We start from the raw sequence: 18,400 nt of genomic DNA, 5'->3' as shown, positions 1-18,400 counted from the left end.
ACACTGCTTCTGCTTTAGCGCTGCTTCTGCTTTAGTGCTGCTTCTTCTTTAGCGCTTCTTCTGCTTTAACGCTGCTTCTGCTTCAGAGCTGATTCTGCTTTAACACTGCTTCTGCTTTAGCGCTGCTTCTGCTTTAACACTGCTTCTGCTTTAGCGCTGCTTCTGCTTTAGCGCTGCTTCTGCTTTAACGCTGCTTCTGCTTTAGCGCTGCTTCTGCTTTAACGCTGCTTCTGCTTTAGCGCTGCTTCTGCTTTAGCGCTGCTTCTGCTTTAACGCTGCTTCTGCTTTAGCGCTGCTTCTGCTTTAACGCTGCTTCTGCTTTAACGCTTCTTCTGCTTTTATGCTGGTTCTGCTTTAGCGCTTCTTCTGCTTTAGCACTGCTTCTGCTTTAGCGCTTCCATGTATGTCCATTGCTCAGTTTATACTCCCCTTGGAAGTCCGGCAAAATGTTTAATAAACAACTAAATAGTAATGATTGTATGCATGTTCATGATAATCTTTTCACAATAAAATACATGCTATTTTGGTAGAGACATTACATATATGACAATACAATAGAAATAATGTTATTTTACTTTTGTACGGCACTTCGGCGCCGTATGTTTTACTGACGTTCTAGAGCAGAGGCCTAGCTCTACAGTTGCTCACTGATGTTGCAATGGAACGACCAATTAGCTCGTTCTTTGGTATCGGTATCACTTTAAGGGTACTGATTTTGATACTGGCACCATAAATCTACACAATATTCAGCCTTAAAATCTAGTTAATTGTTATTTATATAGCCCAACATTTTTACTCATGAATTGCCTCAAAGCGCTTTATAACATACAACATCATCTATTCTTACACCCTTGATTAAGATAAGAAACATTGTCATGCTCACCACTGTCCATCAGCAAGGTGTAACCCAGTTTTTTAATTGGGTTGAGAACCACAGCCACAACCTAGCTGTGGATCAATAGATGAGTGTGGTGTGTGTGTGTGTGTGTGTGTGTGTGTGTGTGTGTGTGTGTGTGTGTGTGTGTGTGTGTGTGTGTGTGAGTTCTACCTACCACAAATCCTGAACCCGCTTCCTCCTACTTCTGCCAAATGTATTCATGTAGATTCCTGATGCTGTAGCTTCCTCCAGTCTTTCTCTATGCTGTTTTCTCTCATCCTCATAAGCATTATCCTAACATGCTTTTACACGGTTGATACCAGTAACATGTTCTCCCTAGGCAGGGCATTACACTCTAATGTGCTCATTTTCCCTGGCAAAAATGACTTCACTATCACTTTTGGTAGACCCTGAGCCCGCAGAGAACTTATTTGGCGGCTATTGTCAGAGGGAATTAGCAGAGTGAAAAGGCCTCTTTTTATGGAGGAGGGAAAAAGGACTCTGAATGCCTGATGGACACCAGCTGAATGGATGTTATTTACAGCAGAGCGAGTTGCTGTGCTAATGATGAGTGCAATAAAACAAGAGGTTCTGTTGAAAATCAGGAAACAGTTTACTGCCACCTGCTATATTACAGCTGTTAGTCAATACGAGCAGTGACATACAAGCCTCTTTTTGTGTGTCAGAATCAGTTCTCTCTCACGATTTACCAAATGAATGACACAACAATTTCCAAGTCATTTTGCATGCAAGAAAAACCTCTTTCTTGTTTTTTTGCCTGTCATTTGTACACCGTGCAGTCCGTACTGACATAAGTATAGTATAAAATGTGAGAGACTGCTGCTTCTGGGGGACGGTTGGGGCCGTGGATCAGTCAAACAAACACAAACTCTTGCGACCAGGTGACCGTTGTAGCAGTCTGGTGTCTGTTAGTTATGTTTGTGTTTCCATACGTATTTTACTGAGTTTAGTTTAACTTATTTTAACCCATAATGTTTTTTCTGAAACCTAACTAAATTGTTCTGCTCACTAAACCAAAAGTGCGGATGTCACCTTAGTTTTGTGGCGTGCACGTAACTGCAACCGTTTCACTGGGACAACATTAAGTTAAATGACACACGAAAAGTGCCTAGAATGATGCGCAACAAGCCATGAATGCATAATAATGACTCACAGAAATGGTGTATGCTTTTGTTTTTAAGCCTTCCTGTGTAATTCAGCAAAACGATTTTGGTTGAGTAACTTGAATAAGTGTTTTCAATTTCAATAGTTGAGGATTAAAACGTGAGTATGGAGATACAAAGGTGTGAGTGTTTCTGTAATCAGATCAACTACAAGACACATAAAATACCATAAATGCTCTTATTGAATCATTTTAAGTTGTGCCATATTATCCACTACTTCAAAGTCAGTTTTATTGTCACTTCTTCCATTTGTGCAAACATACAGAAGACCTGAAATTATGTTTCTCTACTGTCTGACATAAAGTGAATAGTGCAAAATAGTGCATGAAGTGTGAATATTCTGGTAATTGTTGCAGGTGTTTTGTATATCTCTCTCATCTGGCCTGAATAACAAAATCCCATGGTGAGGGATGCAAGTCACCCTTCTCTACTACCCCCCTCTCCCCGGTGAGAGAAAGACAAAGATAAACACGGTAATGCAACATGTGGACAACTAAAAGCCTTGCGCCCCAAAAAAAGAGCCATTAAAACCACAGAAGGCCTCTGTCCTTTTAGAGCTAGTCTTTTGATGACTTTGATGTGTCCGTGGCTCCCACACCACTAATGCCGACTGTAATTCAACAGAAAATAATGCCGAACCTTCGCCTTGCTAATGGTAAGACAGGGTGTTGTGGCTGGGCTGTCAGAAGCTGATTCCCACATCCAGACCCCCTACCGCCAGACACACACACACACACACACACACACACACACACACACACACACCACTACCACCACCATGCAAACAACTCTGTAGTCGACCAAAACAGAAGCTGGGAGACAGACATGTATATACAGTCCCATGTAAGCAATCCGACCAGTAGCAGGGGTGTCAGCATGCACATGCTATAAAGTCACCAGCTGATTTTGAACTGTTCACAAAGTGATTTCTGGAATCTGTATCGAAGCAATCTACAGATTTCCCTTGTTTAATTTGTCGGTACCACAGCAACGGTTGTGGTGGTAAAAGTAAGAGATGCACTTGACGCCATGTGGCACGCCATGTGACAGCAGAGTGCTTGAAAACCTGTTGACAGTATATAACTATACACCGTTTAACCACAATGGGGGTTGCAAGAGCGGCACAGTCCGTATCTGACTTCAGATATTAAATTTATATTGGCGCTTGTCCCTACTCTTTGAATTAAAGCAACACCCCATTAAACAGTGATGAGAACAAGTGAAAAGGTACAACCATGTAGTAACCAAACGACATGCAACCTTTGATTAACCCCAGCCCTTGGACCAAAAAACAAAGACACTTATTTTAATCCTAAAAAGTTTACCACCATACCTCTAGGCTATTTCAGAAAGATACATCTAGTTAAAATGTGGCAAGTAAGGAGATTCTTAATAACGTTAAAGTTCTTCCAACAGACAAAATGTACCAAGTTTTAGATTTAAAGCACCACAATGCCCCAAAAGCCTTCTTGAAATGAATGTTTTTTCACATCTCTTTTTAAGTTAAGATGTAATTGTCTTCGTTAAATGTTCAAAATGAGCCACAAGGATCCCGAGCTGTACATTACAGCTGTGTCATTAAATGATAGAGTCCACATGGCGCCTCCACCGCCGGCACTCCCCCTGCTTGACAGCCAGAACAAATGCAGCTATGGCCAGCATCTCTTCTAATGCATCTGGTTCCCGAGTATTGTGACCCTAAGTGATGGAGAGCACCGCGAGACTGGCTGACACTAACAATGTTAACAGCGAAAAGAATGCAGTCTGTACTGCTCTAACTCTCACTGCCGCTCTTACTTCACAGGGTAAGAAAACACAACCATCAGGGTTTTCCTCTCGCAGTCGAGTGAGACCCAGCGCCGAGGGGTTTTAAGTTGTTTACAGGCTGCCGCTTACCCAATAACTGAGTTCTCCTTCTCACTGCTCCTTTACCAGCACCGGCTTTATTGCACACCAGCCGCATGCTTAGTGACCCTGTTGCACTCAGTCGTCTTCCTACTTACTTTACACTTCTTCTCCATTAAAGCACATGGGAATTTCACTGCTTTAAGTGGCCTCCAACATTTCTTCCAGAGGTGCAAAGTGTCCCAAAACATCCTATTCAAGCTGCAATCGCTATTAGTTTGCTGAAATTGCACTTGAGTGGAAATGAAATTGCCGGTGTAAAATGCTACGAGGAGAAAAAGTAATTCATCACCTCCAAAGCAAATGTGCAAGTACAGTAAGTCGTGTTTTGAATTCTGTTTAAATTTAAAAACTCTTGGATTTCTCTACAATGTCTCTGTCAATTCATGACATTTCAGTTGTAATTTGGGGGAAATTCTATAATTGGAGATCCAACGTTCATCTCCTGATCACCCTGTGGAAGGATTATGTCAGAGTGGCTGTGATCTTGTATTTCACAGTTTATTTGAGGACACATTTAAAGAGTCACAACACTGGCAGGTAGACAATGTATCTTCTCAAAATGACCCCAATATACAGTGTTTATTTCCAAATCATCCATACCATATTTTCAATGGACAATACTTATAATAATTAACTAATCAATAATCAAACTTATATTACTTACAATATAACTCAATTTGGAGAAAACTACTTTCAATCATGTGTATATAAATCTGAAGATGAATGCCTGGCCACCTTTAAACTTTAAACTTTAAACTTAAATTTACTCTTATTGTGAAGAGCATGGAAACAGGAAGTGCTTTTACTTTGAAGGCAGAAAGTACAATGATACGTGCTTGTTGACGCTAACTAATTTTGAATGTTACGTGTGGAAAATATATACATGTCAGGTGCAAGAGCGCGTTCTCAATGCTTTAACAGTTGTAATACTGCGGTTCACCAGTAAAGTGAGTCCGTTCATACCAGACTTGTCTTGGTGCTCATTAGAAGCTCCACTTCATGACACTGTGCCACCATGGCAGCGGGAGCCTCACTTTCACTGTCCGACACCTCCTGAGAGGGACCCGGCGCGCCCGCCGCAGCCAAAGCCCTGGAGCCGGAGGCTACGCCACCGCCGCCGGCCCCCGCAGCAGCAAACATGTTTATTATATTTCTGCTCTCAGCAGCATCAGTTGCGAGAGCTTTTTTTCTTCTTTTCCCTCAGTTTTTCTGCACCGCCTTTTCGTTTTTTCTCCATTTTTGCTTTCTCTTCTCTCTCACAGATTGCTAATGATGTGTCATTAGCTCATCATTAAAGGTGATTGGACGAGGGGGTGGGAGGGTCTGGAAAATGCGTGGGCGGGACTACTGGGCTTATCATAGGGCCACTGGGCCTCTTATGCGTCTTTACATGCAAAAAAAAAAAAAAGGTCAGCCACTGCCGGCCCATTACTGACCGGCCCACCGGGAAAACTCCCGGTACTCCCTCTGTCTTCCAAGCTTCAATCAAGGCCCCCATCCTAATTTGAACACCTCAAATGTACATTACTTTATAAGTAAAGGAGGAAGTGTCCCTCAAATGTCTATTACGTGCAAAAATGTATATCGCCCCCACATTTATCCATTAATATTTCTTTGACATGGTGACATTAACAGCAATTTGTGTAACCTAAACTAAGTAGTCTATTTTGTAAAAACAGCTCATAAAATCTCTGCTATTTTTTCTCCTTAAAACTTTGAGCTGACGTATTTCTGGCAATACTGTACAATCAAAAAATGATCGATACTATCTAATCTTACTGTGTCTGTAACTTTTTGATTATTTTTAACAAGCATGTACGGTATATATACTAGACTATACTAAACTACACTCCACTATACAGGTGGGTTGCCTGATATTTTATCAGGGTCGCCAACTAAAATTGCAGAATTTCTTCCATTGTCTTTTATTTTACATTTATATCTGCAGTACACTTTTGGGCCACTTGAGGGAGCCTGAATGCCTGTGTTGTTCTAATAATTGGAGTCTACTTAGGTTGAGAAAGGCTTGTTTGTTAACTGATGAGAGGAAATTAAAAGAATGAAATGCATTTATTTGGTCTCTTTAATTAAGACATATATGGAGTTCCTGTGCTCACGTGGAGTTCTTTAACTCCCTGGCTTTACCAGGAACAATTCCGGTCAGGCTACAGCTCGGAGCTTCCTGCGGTCCCGCTTCATTCAGACTAGAAACACAGATTCATAAGCCTCATCAGTAAACAACGGCCAGTGACTCAGTGGGAAGAAAAACACATTCTGCCTGTCACATTTGAAAGTCAATAAGCTCCAGTGTCCTTTGATACATTGCACCAGTTTGTCACTAAAAAGAGAAATATAGTGTACATTCAGAGTCTTTCTTTTAATCTTTATTTATCTTCTTTCTTTTTTTACTGCTGGGTTTTTAATGAGATGCTGACACTGATGATCCCAAACATCTGCTGGACCCTCACATTTCATAATGGGATAAAAACCAATTAGACAGCACCACCCCAGAGCTGGAGTTGTAACTCTCAAGCATGTGTGAAATTCATCAGCTCAAGCCTCATCTGCCAGCCGACTTCCCAATTGATCATTTCTCCCCTCCTTTGTCTGCACATGTGTGTGTACAGCCCTTTGTATTATCAAGGTTGACTTAAAAAAATTTAATTGTTGGTAGATTAAAAATATACCACACAGCAACAGAGTTTGAATACTGATCCAGATCACCTGAAGGCCTTCATTAGCATTTTAAAATTTGCTTCAGGCAGAGTTCTGAGGGACTACACAGACCTCTCGGCTTGTTATTTGAATTACTTAATACATTTTTCTTATAGTGCATGAAATAGATGATTTTCAAAAATTGTGAAGGGATTTTTGAAGTAATAACTTCTGCCCTTAGGGAAGACTACTTTTCAATGAAAAACAACCTCTGTAACCTCAGGGAAGACATCGTACTCTACAAAGAGCAAGGTAACTTTTATTACCTCCAATGCAACTTTGGGATGAATTGCATTTTCAATTCAATGATGTCATTGTGAAAACACCTTCACTGGTAACGTCTACTGGAACATCTGGGAACAATTACTGCTGTACATTCAGTGATGCAATAACAATACATTTGACATCCGACTGTTCGCCAAGCTGCAACCTATGGTGCAGAGAAATGAAGCCAACGCAGAAGTGCTCAAAAAAACTGCAGTTCCGCAAATGGCCTATTAAGGCTGGTTCCAAAAGCGAGTCACCCCACAAAGACCTCCATGTTAAAATGTCCAACATTACTAGTAAAAAAAAAAAAACGTTGTAGCTTTGGCCACACAGATGATACTTGTTCGTGAGATCAAGTCATTGTTGGTTGTTGGTCTCTTCACGAGTACAAGTACAAAAATAGAACTACACCAGCCTTACTAGTTTTAGTTAAATAGAGAGAAAGCTTTATATTGAATTTTGTCCAGCTAGTAATTGGGATTGGAATGGTGTAGCTTCTAACTGGTTAGAAATGAAAACACAGGCATTTCATCTCATGTGACATACTGTAACCCAGCGGTAGGCACATTAAGTACAACCATTGGCAAACTAGCAATAAGTGTGCAAGGGACTTTTTTTTAGAAATGTTGAAGCGCCCTCTCAAATTAATGCCAAAATACCCCTTTCACAGCCATTGGCAGCTGGTCTGCCTGTTATTGATGGTAGTTTGAATGTTTTTTTTTTTATTCAAGCAAAAACACCTGCAGTTTTGTCATTTGCAGCTTGTTTGGTTTTATAGCCACTGTCGTGTGCATCCAATAAACTGCAACATAACCGATGCAACCTACCATGCACCATCACATAACCAAATGTGACATTGCACACTGCTTGTAACTGTTAAAACAACACCTCTTCTGTATCCCGGACATTAATCTCCTCCCAATTCTTGATCCATCAACTTTCGTCACCTTCTTATAATACAGTATTTCATTAAAGTGCAGACTGGCCTCTCCTTTTCAACAGCCAAAAACATATTTTTCCAGCACATTTCAATAACCCTGAAACCTTGTTCAGTCCATTTCCAGGCAATCAGAGCAGCATGGGTGGTCTTTTCCAAAGCAGCACTGCCAGCGGCTTCATATCAGTGCAGCACCACCACTTCAACAAGGAAAATGTCACTTTTGATATCTCCCCCTGGTCATTGTCAGAGTGGGGAGTCTAACCTGGATAATGAAGTAAAAAAGGAAAAGCTATGGGAAGACAAATGCTTTCTGGTCAAAGTTTGTGTACTCAACAAACCTGCCTGATGCTGTTCATTTATTTTCATGCCTCCGCGTAGGCGACAACCGTGGCCGGAGGCCTGATGTTAACGGGTTGTCTGTCTGTCCGGCCAACCATCCAGTTAATTCTAGTGAATGTGATATCTCAGGGATGCCTCGAAGGAATTTCTTCAAATTTGGTACAAACATCCATCTAGACTCAGGGATGAACTTGTTAGATTTTGGAGGTGAAAAGTCAAAGGTCAAGGTCACTGTGACCTCACGTCCGCTTTATTCTCGTAAATGCAATATCTTGACTTTATCATCATAACATAAAATAAAGTGGGGATGTCTGACCTCTACAGGTCATAAATGAAAACAATGATGGATTATTTTGAGGAACGCTGTTTGCAAATGTCTTCAAATTTGACAAATCGTCGACTTGCCTTCGAAAGTGAACTGATTTAAATTTGGTGGTCAAAGGTCACTGGGACCTCACAAAACAGGGATGGCATTTTGGAAAGACGTGGTTGTTAACTACTTAACTACTAGACCTACAACCGCAAGGTGGTAATTCTTTTTTTTTTACCATTTGTTTTGTGTGTGTATTATTTCCCTCCCTCCTGTTTTTTGTGCCCTGCCATTTATTGTGTCATCATGTTTGAGTTTTTACATTTAATCTAGTTTTTTCTTTTGTTGCCAGTATCCTCACCAACTTTGTTCTTGAATCTCCTTGGAGATATTAAGAATGCACAGACACGTTTGTTTGTCAAGACAGCTCGCTGCATAACAATGACAGCATAAGTACAACACCAGCATGTGTTACTCATTAGGCATTTAATCACTTCTAACAACCATGTGCTCGCAAGCATTGTCAGTATTTCATGTCATGGTGTGTAGCCTGTAAAGCGAGGATCTCCCAACAAATCTTTGATAAGCTCAGTCGGAGTGAGACCAGATGATGTGTCGCAGTGTCATCATTGTGTGTACAGTATTTAATGCACTGCCATTACCAATCCATCAAAAGGTCTGCAGCCAGCCTTTAACTCTCTCACACACACACACACACACACACACGGTGACACATATTGAGCTGTTGGTTACATATCAAACAACAATACCATCGCTTCACAGTGACTTCACTTTATCTTCATGGCTTATATACTCATTTGTTTCCCCCCTGTGTTTGTCATGTATGTGTCCTCTCATCCAGATGCTCCCTCCACTACCCCTATACCCACCACAGCCACAACCACTACCACCACCATCACCACCACCATCTCCTACCCTGAAGCCAATCAAGGTACAGTATCACCCTCGCACAATCTGTTTATCTTTTGTGTGTGTGTGTGTGTGTGTGTGTGTGTGTGTGTGTGTGTGTGTGTGTGTGTGTGTGTGTGTGTGTGTGTTGCCTTATCCCCCGCACAACCTTGAATCACTCCATGTATCTCCATCCTCATGCCACAGTGGCAATCATATTCATATGTTCCTTTAACGCTGGTTAAGAACACACAGGTTCTGTCATCATTCACCATTTTTTTTAAAAGCTTTTACAGTTAATTCAAAATGAATTATATTCAGAGCAACAGAGAACTTTTTCCACATTTGTTCTTCAACAGTTCTTAAAGGATTATAGGATGTCCTTAAAGGTTGTCTTTACAGCGATAACACCGTCATTGCGGACATTTTGTGCCCACCCTTCAGTTCCCTCTCATGTTTCGCCCTTTGTCTGCATAGCGTTTCGCCGAGCAATACTTGCATTTTTTCCGTGCTGTGTCTGCCATTTCTGTAGCTTATTATTGAATGCATGCTTACAATCTGACAGCTGCTACACTTTTATATAAATTGATGCCCAGAAATGTCCCAAACACAGCAAAATGAAAAGAAAAGAGAATACACATGCAGGCAGAGGGCATGGTCAACGTGACACACTTCTACTGGGCAATAAGGGATTCTATTTGTATGAGTCTACACATTGTTTCTGAAGGAAAGTCATAACCATTCACCATTGTATGGTTGCCACCGTTGGCATTGGCAACGCTCATTATGATTCTCTAATAAAATGCAGTTCTATAAAACATTGGTTAACATGGAAATATGACAGAAAAAAAAGAGACTTTGATGGACCAACCTCATCTATTGCAGTCACGAATTATGAGTAATTACAGTGCTCCTCTTTTCAAATAAGTGTGTGGGTGTGTACGGGTGTTTTTGATTGAGAGGACAAATAGTAGGCCAAGGCCCAGCTTGTGTTGCTTTGTTGTCTGTGTGCAACCCTCTCAGAGCAACCTGGTGGCTTTGTTCCCCAAATCCTTTCACAACAGGGTTTTTCACACATGGTTTGTATTATTCCCGCACCAAACTGCAAACCTCTCCATCACACAAGAAATACATTCATTACGGGTGTAAATAGTAGCGTGATATCCCCTGACATGGCATGATGAGAAAAGCTAAAGCAAACAAATAGAAGGCTGTACACTATAAACCATGGATACTGGGTTGGCTATGGTAATTGTATGACTTTGATAATTGTTCTATAACATTTAGTCACTGCAGACTCTCGCTTTATTTTTATGAAACACATCACTCATTCTTAAAGTAAATTATAGATCATACTCTAGGTGGGTTGCCAGGGTACCAGTGGGGATGAACAATAACTAAACATGAGCGCTTGAAAATTAGGCCCCTTTGAAATTGGCAAATGTTATCTTGCTCTTTCAGAAACAGAACTCTGGGCTATTGTGAGTGTAAATCTCCAAAGGGTGTAGATAGAAAACATCACTTTATGCCTCAACTCAGAAATCAGCCAGAGCCCCAAATGCAATCAAAGCCTCTCTGACAGACCACTCAATTGGAACAAATCTCACGAGGCTGGCAGAAATCACAGGCATTGTGCTTGATTATGCCATCTGATTGGATTAAAGAGAATACCTATCTATGCAGGCTTATTGATAGCTCCTTTGCCTTAGATCAAAGAGTCGGGAGTCCGCACAGGCCTGTTCTGATTATCCCTATTCTGACTGATTAACATTTGGATCTCTGCTGGTTATTGCTAATGTGCCTGCTGAGAATAAAATAGTTACTTTATGGGTAAATAATAATAGCAATATTTCCTGAAGGTTACTAAAACAAAAATGTGTAAATTAGGCAATGAATAAAGTGAGATGATTGTTTTACCTAAAAAAATCAATAATAAACTCACAAATAAACTAGATTACAATTAAAGACCAGTAGTTTATACTGTCTAATTTAAAGGAGCTGTAACATTCTGACCGCTAATATAGCAGTTTACAACTATTTGCTAAGTAAAGATACAGTGGACTAACGTCTACCTAAGCAGAGAATGAGGTCATTCTCCCTCTATGTGTGTTGTTATCCAAGCTTCTACTTGCATTGTTGAGAAAACAGGGCCGGTTGCGCTTGATTTTAAGTGCACGTGAGCGTGGCGAGCTCATGGCCGCAATTCAGCTCTGTTCTTCGTACAGCGTTTACAGTTTATAAAACCGTCCAAACTGACAGCGTCTTTGTGGAAGCACAGCACCCAGATACTCCCCCTCAGATAAACACTGTTAGCTCTGTCAGCACTTTTGCATTAGTTTGCTCTGTTAGCGCTGTTAGCACCGTTGGTGAGAGCCATTGAGGGGCAACTGAAATGCTCACAATCTTGAATATTTTGCTTTTGAGAAAACAATGGTCCCGCTTTGTTTATTTCCTTTATGATGTAAGTAATTGGTGGGCATAGTGGCCACTGTTTATGAGGAGTTTCACTGTCTCATTTTAACTTCTTCAATTAGTAAAACAGATATACAAAATATCTATTGGTAACACTTAATATGATGTCTATAAAGCATATACACATACTTATAATGCGTGGTAATCTGCGTAAATCATTGTATAATTATAAACACTAATACCTATTCATAATGTTTTATAACAAGAATTGTAAACTTTAAAGCATGTCATAATGATCATATTACTTCATAATTTCTGGCCACTCACTGACATTGTTTTTGTAAGGGTCATTGTGTATTACAAGTCCCATTGTTTTAAACAGTATACTCTTTTTTATAATGCATTGTAATCACTGTTAAAATGCATTATAATGTGATTATAAGTTACAGTAAGTGGTTATTATTTGCTTAAAGTAAAGTTGTTCTTGCAGATTTAACGATATGTTTTCACTTAACATAAACCAACAGCGCCTACTTGGATTAATTTGTACACAAAAATGCCAGTGAGTTACCTGCAATTATGAAGTATTATGATACTTCACCTTCTAAAGCGGAACAAAAAAGCTTTATTGTGTATTTCTTTAAAATATTTATTTGTATTTATGAGTGCTTTTAACTATAATTATGCATTGCTATGAGCTTATAAAGCATTCAAATGATTCTTATAATGCACTATATATGGGAGTTGTAGAAAATGGTTACCAATATAATTTTATACCATTTTTGTGCAAAAGTCCATGCAAATCCAAAATGCTAGCTCTGACTCTGCTTTCCACTCTACAACCACCTCCATACTTAATGACAGAGTAAGATAAGATGGAAAAACTGAAAATGATTGTGTACGGTATGTTGGCGAGTTATTTCAGTCCCCAGTGAACAGGACGTGCACTGAGATGTGTGGACTCCACCTGATAAAGCAAACCTCACGTCTTCAGTGCCAATATTTTCAGGTTAAAACAACCCACTTACAGTTTTCTTCCAGATGTCCTCTCTTTGCTTTCAACTATCAGAGGAATGCCATTATAACTGTGTATATAGATTGAAGGCAGACTCATATGGCCATAATTCACTCTGCCAGTTGATTTAATTTACCCACAGCGGTGCCGCCCACCGCCAAATGAATCTATCAGAGTGGGGTTGAGATTTTTTTTCTATCAGTTACCCATTAGAGGGACAGAATAGAGCACTTTAAAAAAATCTATTAGAGCCCCAACATATGGGTCTTAAGTGCTTGGCAGGGTTCTGCAAGTGACATGGGGAAATGACAATTGCTATTTTCACTACTAAATACATTTCTTAATTGAGATATCTTGCACACTAAATCCTACAAGTATTAGGAAATATTATTAATTTCCATTCATAGGCTCCCTTTATTTTTCATGACATCTTTCAGGAGCTGTATGTTGTGTTTCTTTTCTCTTGTGTGCTTTGCTGCATTCTGTTTTTCTACCATTTCTGTGTCAGTGTGGAGGAAAGATTTTTGTTGAAAAACAACATTTTGTGCTGCGCACTCTCTTTAGGGGCTGCAGTCTATTGCTTTAGTGGTAGTCAGGGCCAAAAGGAGGTCTTTTGTGAAACGCAAGCCCAAAAGTAGAAATGCTCTGCTGTCTTTTGTAGGGATTCAACGTGCATCCTCCCATACATTCTAGCTATCTCATTACCTCAGCTCTCTCCCCCTCATCAACACAATATGACTCATCGTTCCCTAATTCAACACATCGGCAATAGAACAATGTCCCTTAAACCCTAAATGAAGAAAAAAGATAATGGATGTGTACCTTGTGCAAATAAAACAATCTTCGCCAGACTAGCATTACGTTTAATTGATGAAAGACCATAAGCGAGGCTGACAACCAATTAATTTAACCCACAGAATGACAAAACAGGCAAGGAAGGGAAGAGGAACAAATATATTGTACTTTTGTCTGGGTCTTAAATCACATAAACACCATCTGGTGACGTGTCTCCACCTCACATTGTCCGAAATGACACATGCACACAATGTGCCAGATAATGTGCGATATTGTTCCCACTTTGCTCAGTTGGATTCCTTGTCTTGTTTTAAAAGTGGAGCAGCCAGCCTTAACTAATTTGATTCAGGTCAATAGCAACACAATAGGTGCTGTCATGTGACATGCAAACCTGAAAGAGCATCAATGATATTATAGCACTCGGAATCATGGAAAAAAAAACTAGTCTGAAGACACACACGTCGTCGTAATGTGGAAGCATATTGTCTTTTAGAGGTATAACTGTGCTGCACAATGACCAAAATGAGATGAAAAAGGGCCAGGAGGTAATTCGCTAGCTACACAATATCTGAAAAGCAGCACCAGTTAAGGCCATTTCATTCTGTATTTACACATATGCTTATCATTAGTACCTTACGGCTCCGAGACTACATGGAGTGTGTTAAAATGTGTTAAAATAACTGCTTAAGTGTACATATGCATCAAGCGGCCACCTCATTTTGCTGAAAAATTAAGCCAACACTGAAGAGCCAAAATCTGCAATTTCTCAATTGGCCACTCAAGGCTGGCTCCAAAAGCGACCTCCATGTTCAAATGCCCTACTTTTAACATGTTTACAGCCTTGTACAAAATAACAGCTACAGTTAATATCCTGGTTCATGACTGCACAGGGGGGGATTTTTTTATATAATATATATATATTTGAATTAAATATTGTTCGCTATGTCCTCTGCTGTGTCACCCGAGTCACCTCAGCTCGACCAATGAGCCACCTCTTTGCTCTTTGCTCTTTTTGGATGAGCAGGTTTTTAGTTTGCCTCAGTCCAAATTGTAAAGTAAAAACAAGTAATTAACACAGTACAACAAAAACGATTAGTCAGTATATGCGGTTAGTTCCTCAGGATTCAGACACAAAGTGTCTTCCTGTTTTTTATAGCAACATTCAACAGTTGTTACAGGGTGAAATCTATTGTTGAAGAAAAGAGATCGGCTGCTCGGCTCTCTATCAACAGAGCTCTGTGGGAGACGGCAAAATTCTGGGATATGTAGGAAACCACAAACAAAAGCCGAAGTAGGGAAGGCAGGTTCGAGAAAATGGATCCAACAAAAAAGTAATCTCGCTGCCAGCGGGGACACCCGGCAGCCTGTTGGCATTTTCAGCGCCACGGGGTTCCACCTAATCCATTTCTGCCAATACAATTATGATTGGCATGCAGTTATCGCTGCATGTTGAGCTGGATGTCATGTCACAGTGAGTCACCAAAGGGCTCATGGGAAGTGTGGCAACTAGTAATGGAGCTGATGTGACCGCATCATATCTGTGAATGTCAGCGAGAACACTGCCGATGTCTCTGTTGACCTGTGAAGCTGGAGATGGAGGATGAGGAGGAGGCTGTTTAAAAATGGACAGGCAATCACTCAGCAACAGACATACTGAATGGTCCCACATGGCTGCCACCCACAGTGTAATGAGGGTTACCAGGCCATGCTGGCTTTCTGTTGACTGAGGCTTGCAGGGACAGAGGATTCACTTTACATTGTAAAGCCAACCAACACTAGTGAAGCCATTGCATGGCCTCTGGACTATTCTGTGAAGAAGAAAAAAATTCAATCCCATGAAAATGAAAATACTCCAGTCACTCATTTCCACATTTTAATTTAATATGAGGCCTTTCTTCATCAGCATTTACTTGTGTTGATGTGGACCCAAGCACTGACCTTTAGCCTTCATTGTAACAAGTATGCTGCTTTATTTTCCTTAAATGTTTTGGATAAAGCACAGTGTGTAGGATTTGAGCAAGGAAGGAGGTGACTCAAGATGGTTTTTCAGCATGTATTTGCTACTGCAGAGGACAATACATAACCCATGAATTGCCCTCTGGTATCTCTTTCTGCATCGTTGCTCCCTCAACAATGCAAAAAGGCTTCATTCTCTTTCTTAAAATACATACATTATTTTGACATTACACTTGGCAGCCTACTCAGTTTTGTGTATACCATTCCTGTGTACTACTTTACTATTCAAGAGCTTTCAAAATTAATAGAAAAACACATCTAACCTAAATTAAAACAACAAATCTGAAAGCCATGAAAGACATACAAGAATAAAAACAGTAACGCTTGTTGGGCAAAGTAAGCAGGTGGGTAACCCATTATTTGACTTCTTGTGTTTCTTTCAGCAAATCTTTTCCTAAAAAATTATAATAATTATATATATATATATATATATATATATATATATATATATATATATATATATATATATATATGTGTGTGTATATATAATAACATAATTTATTAAAAAAATGGAAGCCAAAGCCTTTGCCGCACAACGTTGGTAACATGACACAGGGTGGCCTACCGGAGTACAAATGTCGCTTAAAAGGTGAAATGAAAAAACTATAAAACATATATTTAAACTTTAATTTTTTTACAAAACAGCTGGGTAATGTGATCGTAACCGTAAACAAGAGTAATACTTTAAAGTTTACAACATAGACAATCTCCAAAGAAAACAACAAAATAGTGACGATAGTGCTGATACCTACTACACAGATGTAACAACTGTAGAATCTTGACATATAAAATGTCTCCTTTCTCCTCAGAGCTGCAATGATGTAGAACAAGTTCAAAGCAGGCTACAATAAACCAATAAATGTCAAGAATACTGTTGCGTCTGAAAGAATGTCAATGCAATTAATATGCAACTGCAAATATCACCCATCATTGATAACTGGTCAGATTGTTGCATTAAATTGATACACTACAAACATTTGGTACATCTCTTAATGATCGTGGTAGATTGATTGGGTAGATGGGCTGTTTCACACTGTTTTGTTTAATAGTTAGCCTTGACGCAAAGGATACTGATGATTTAATTCATTCATTCATTCAGCTAGACATGTGGTAATCTAAAGCCCGGGTTAAAGTCAAACTTAACTGGCTCACTTGCTTATCTGGCTTTGAGAAGTACTTTGCATTTTAAGTATGAAATCCCTTCAGTGTTTTTACCGAGGTGTGATTCAACCAAATATGCTAATACATTGTCAGTGTAATGGCTGGCCTGTGGCGTTATTTAGCCCTGACATGTCTCAGCTACTCGAGGACCTAGTAGAGAAATGGGTCCTCAGAGGCCCCGGTAACTCTGAAACGGACTCAATGCTGTCTCACCTTGCAAGATCGTTCCCCATACCCTGAGCCTCTGGCTGCAGAGCTGAGGTGTGGCATTGGCCTACTGCTCCCCGAACAATTACACATACCGAGCAGCATTCTCTCCTACACAAACATCTGTCTGTGTCTTAATAGCTTTCCGGCACTTTCTCATGTCTCCGCTGAGACAGAAGGCCAAAGAAACCTAAGGCACGCTAATGTACACTTAGCCTCTTGAAATAACATTTTGGCTGTTTAAACTGTCCTATTTGGACACAATTTGTTTTGATGTATGTGTTATGCATTTGTGCCTAATGATTTGACCAAATTTCAGCACTTTTATTGTGTTAGAAATTGGCTCTTATGCAGACACACTTTGTTAATCACTCGGAGAGCAATGGTTTTGGACAGGCCCCATTTGTCGGTGTGCAGGCATCTCCATCAAAAACGTTTTTAAATGGTATATGTTTCTCCAGCACAGAGGCAAGGTGTGATTACTGCTTCTGTTTCCCAGGAGTACAATAGTCTGTAGTCTCAATGTAAGTCATGTTTTGTGGGATGGGAAGATGCACAGGTCAAACAAAAACTGGACTTTCACGTTTGTGAAGGAGGTTTATTTTGAAAAGACACTGTGCATGTTAAACTGACGTGTAGTACCTGACTCATCCAGAACCGATGCTTAAGGGGGTCCTTCAAGGATCAGAGTTTGAAGCTTAGGGACACTGGCAATACTGCCGTAATTGACAAGTTGGGTGTTGGGGTGTTGGAATATTTTACCCACACCCAGTTATCGCAACAATAAACACTATGTTAGAACTTTACTTGAGTTGCTGCCATACAAAACATTTTCCTTTGCAAATAGATGGTGAAGTGTTTTTTCAAGTCATACACTGATACATTAGGACAGCTGCACAATGATTTCCTCTTGATAGTTTGTCTTTTCTCCAAACCAAAGCTGCGTAAAGCACATGATAATAGTCTCTTCCATATCTCCTCAAGCAGTAGCCACCCTCCCCTCTGAGTGGAACGTCCAGTGTGTGCAATGAAAAGTGTATTTGTGTGTCTGTAAGCTTATGTTTATCTCTGCACTGCCTTTGGTTCCCTTTGATTTCTGTCTTTTGTCATGTTCTGGTCTTCTGAATGCTTGCTTATGGGTGTCATTTGTTTTCTCCCCCTAACCCGCTCCCTCCCTGCCTCCTCCCCATTTCTCTTTGATTTGCATGCTGTTCCTCCTGTTCCACACCTCCCTCCTCAACTCCTTGTGTGCTCAGACACTGCGCCCAGCACTGAACCTGCAGCTCATGGTTGGTATCTCTACTTTCCTCTTTATGTCTCTTTTTTTAAACTTGTATGCTTTCTC

At 40.2% G+C, this 18,400-nt stretch overlaps 1 protein-coding gene across 1 annotated transcript in view; it reads left to right on the top strand.

The window, feature by feature from the left end:
- Window positions 1-18,400, top strand: part of cadm1a (cell adhesion molecule 1a) — a gene marked incomplete at both ends in the record, with an annotated part of 80,314 nt that overhangs the window by 35,248 nt on the left and 26,666 nt on the right. Inside the window, 2 exons of the mRNA XM_079237814.1 lie at window positions 9,403-9,492; window positions 18,312-18,344. Of these exons, the coding sequence (XP_079093940.1) occupies window positions 9,403-9,492; window positions 18,312-18,344 (123 nt within the window). The remainder of the gene's footprint in view (window positions 1-9,402; window positions 9,493-18,311; window positions 18,345-18,400) is intronic.

The sequence above is a fragment of the Taurulus bubalis genome, assembly GCF_910589615.1.
Source record: "Taurulus bubalis genome assembly, chromosome: 2".
Taxonomy (NCBI): Eukaryota; Metazoa; Chordata; class Actinopteri; order Perciformes; family Cottidae; genus Taurulus; species Taurulus bubalis.
The sequence above is the reverse complement of the archived record's forward strand: the minus strand, read 5'-3'. Positions and strand labels throughout refer to the sequence as shown.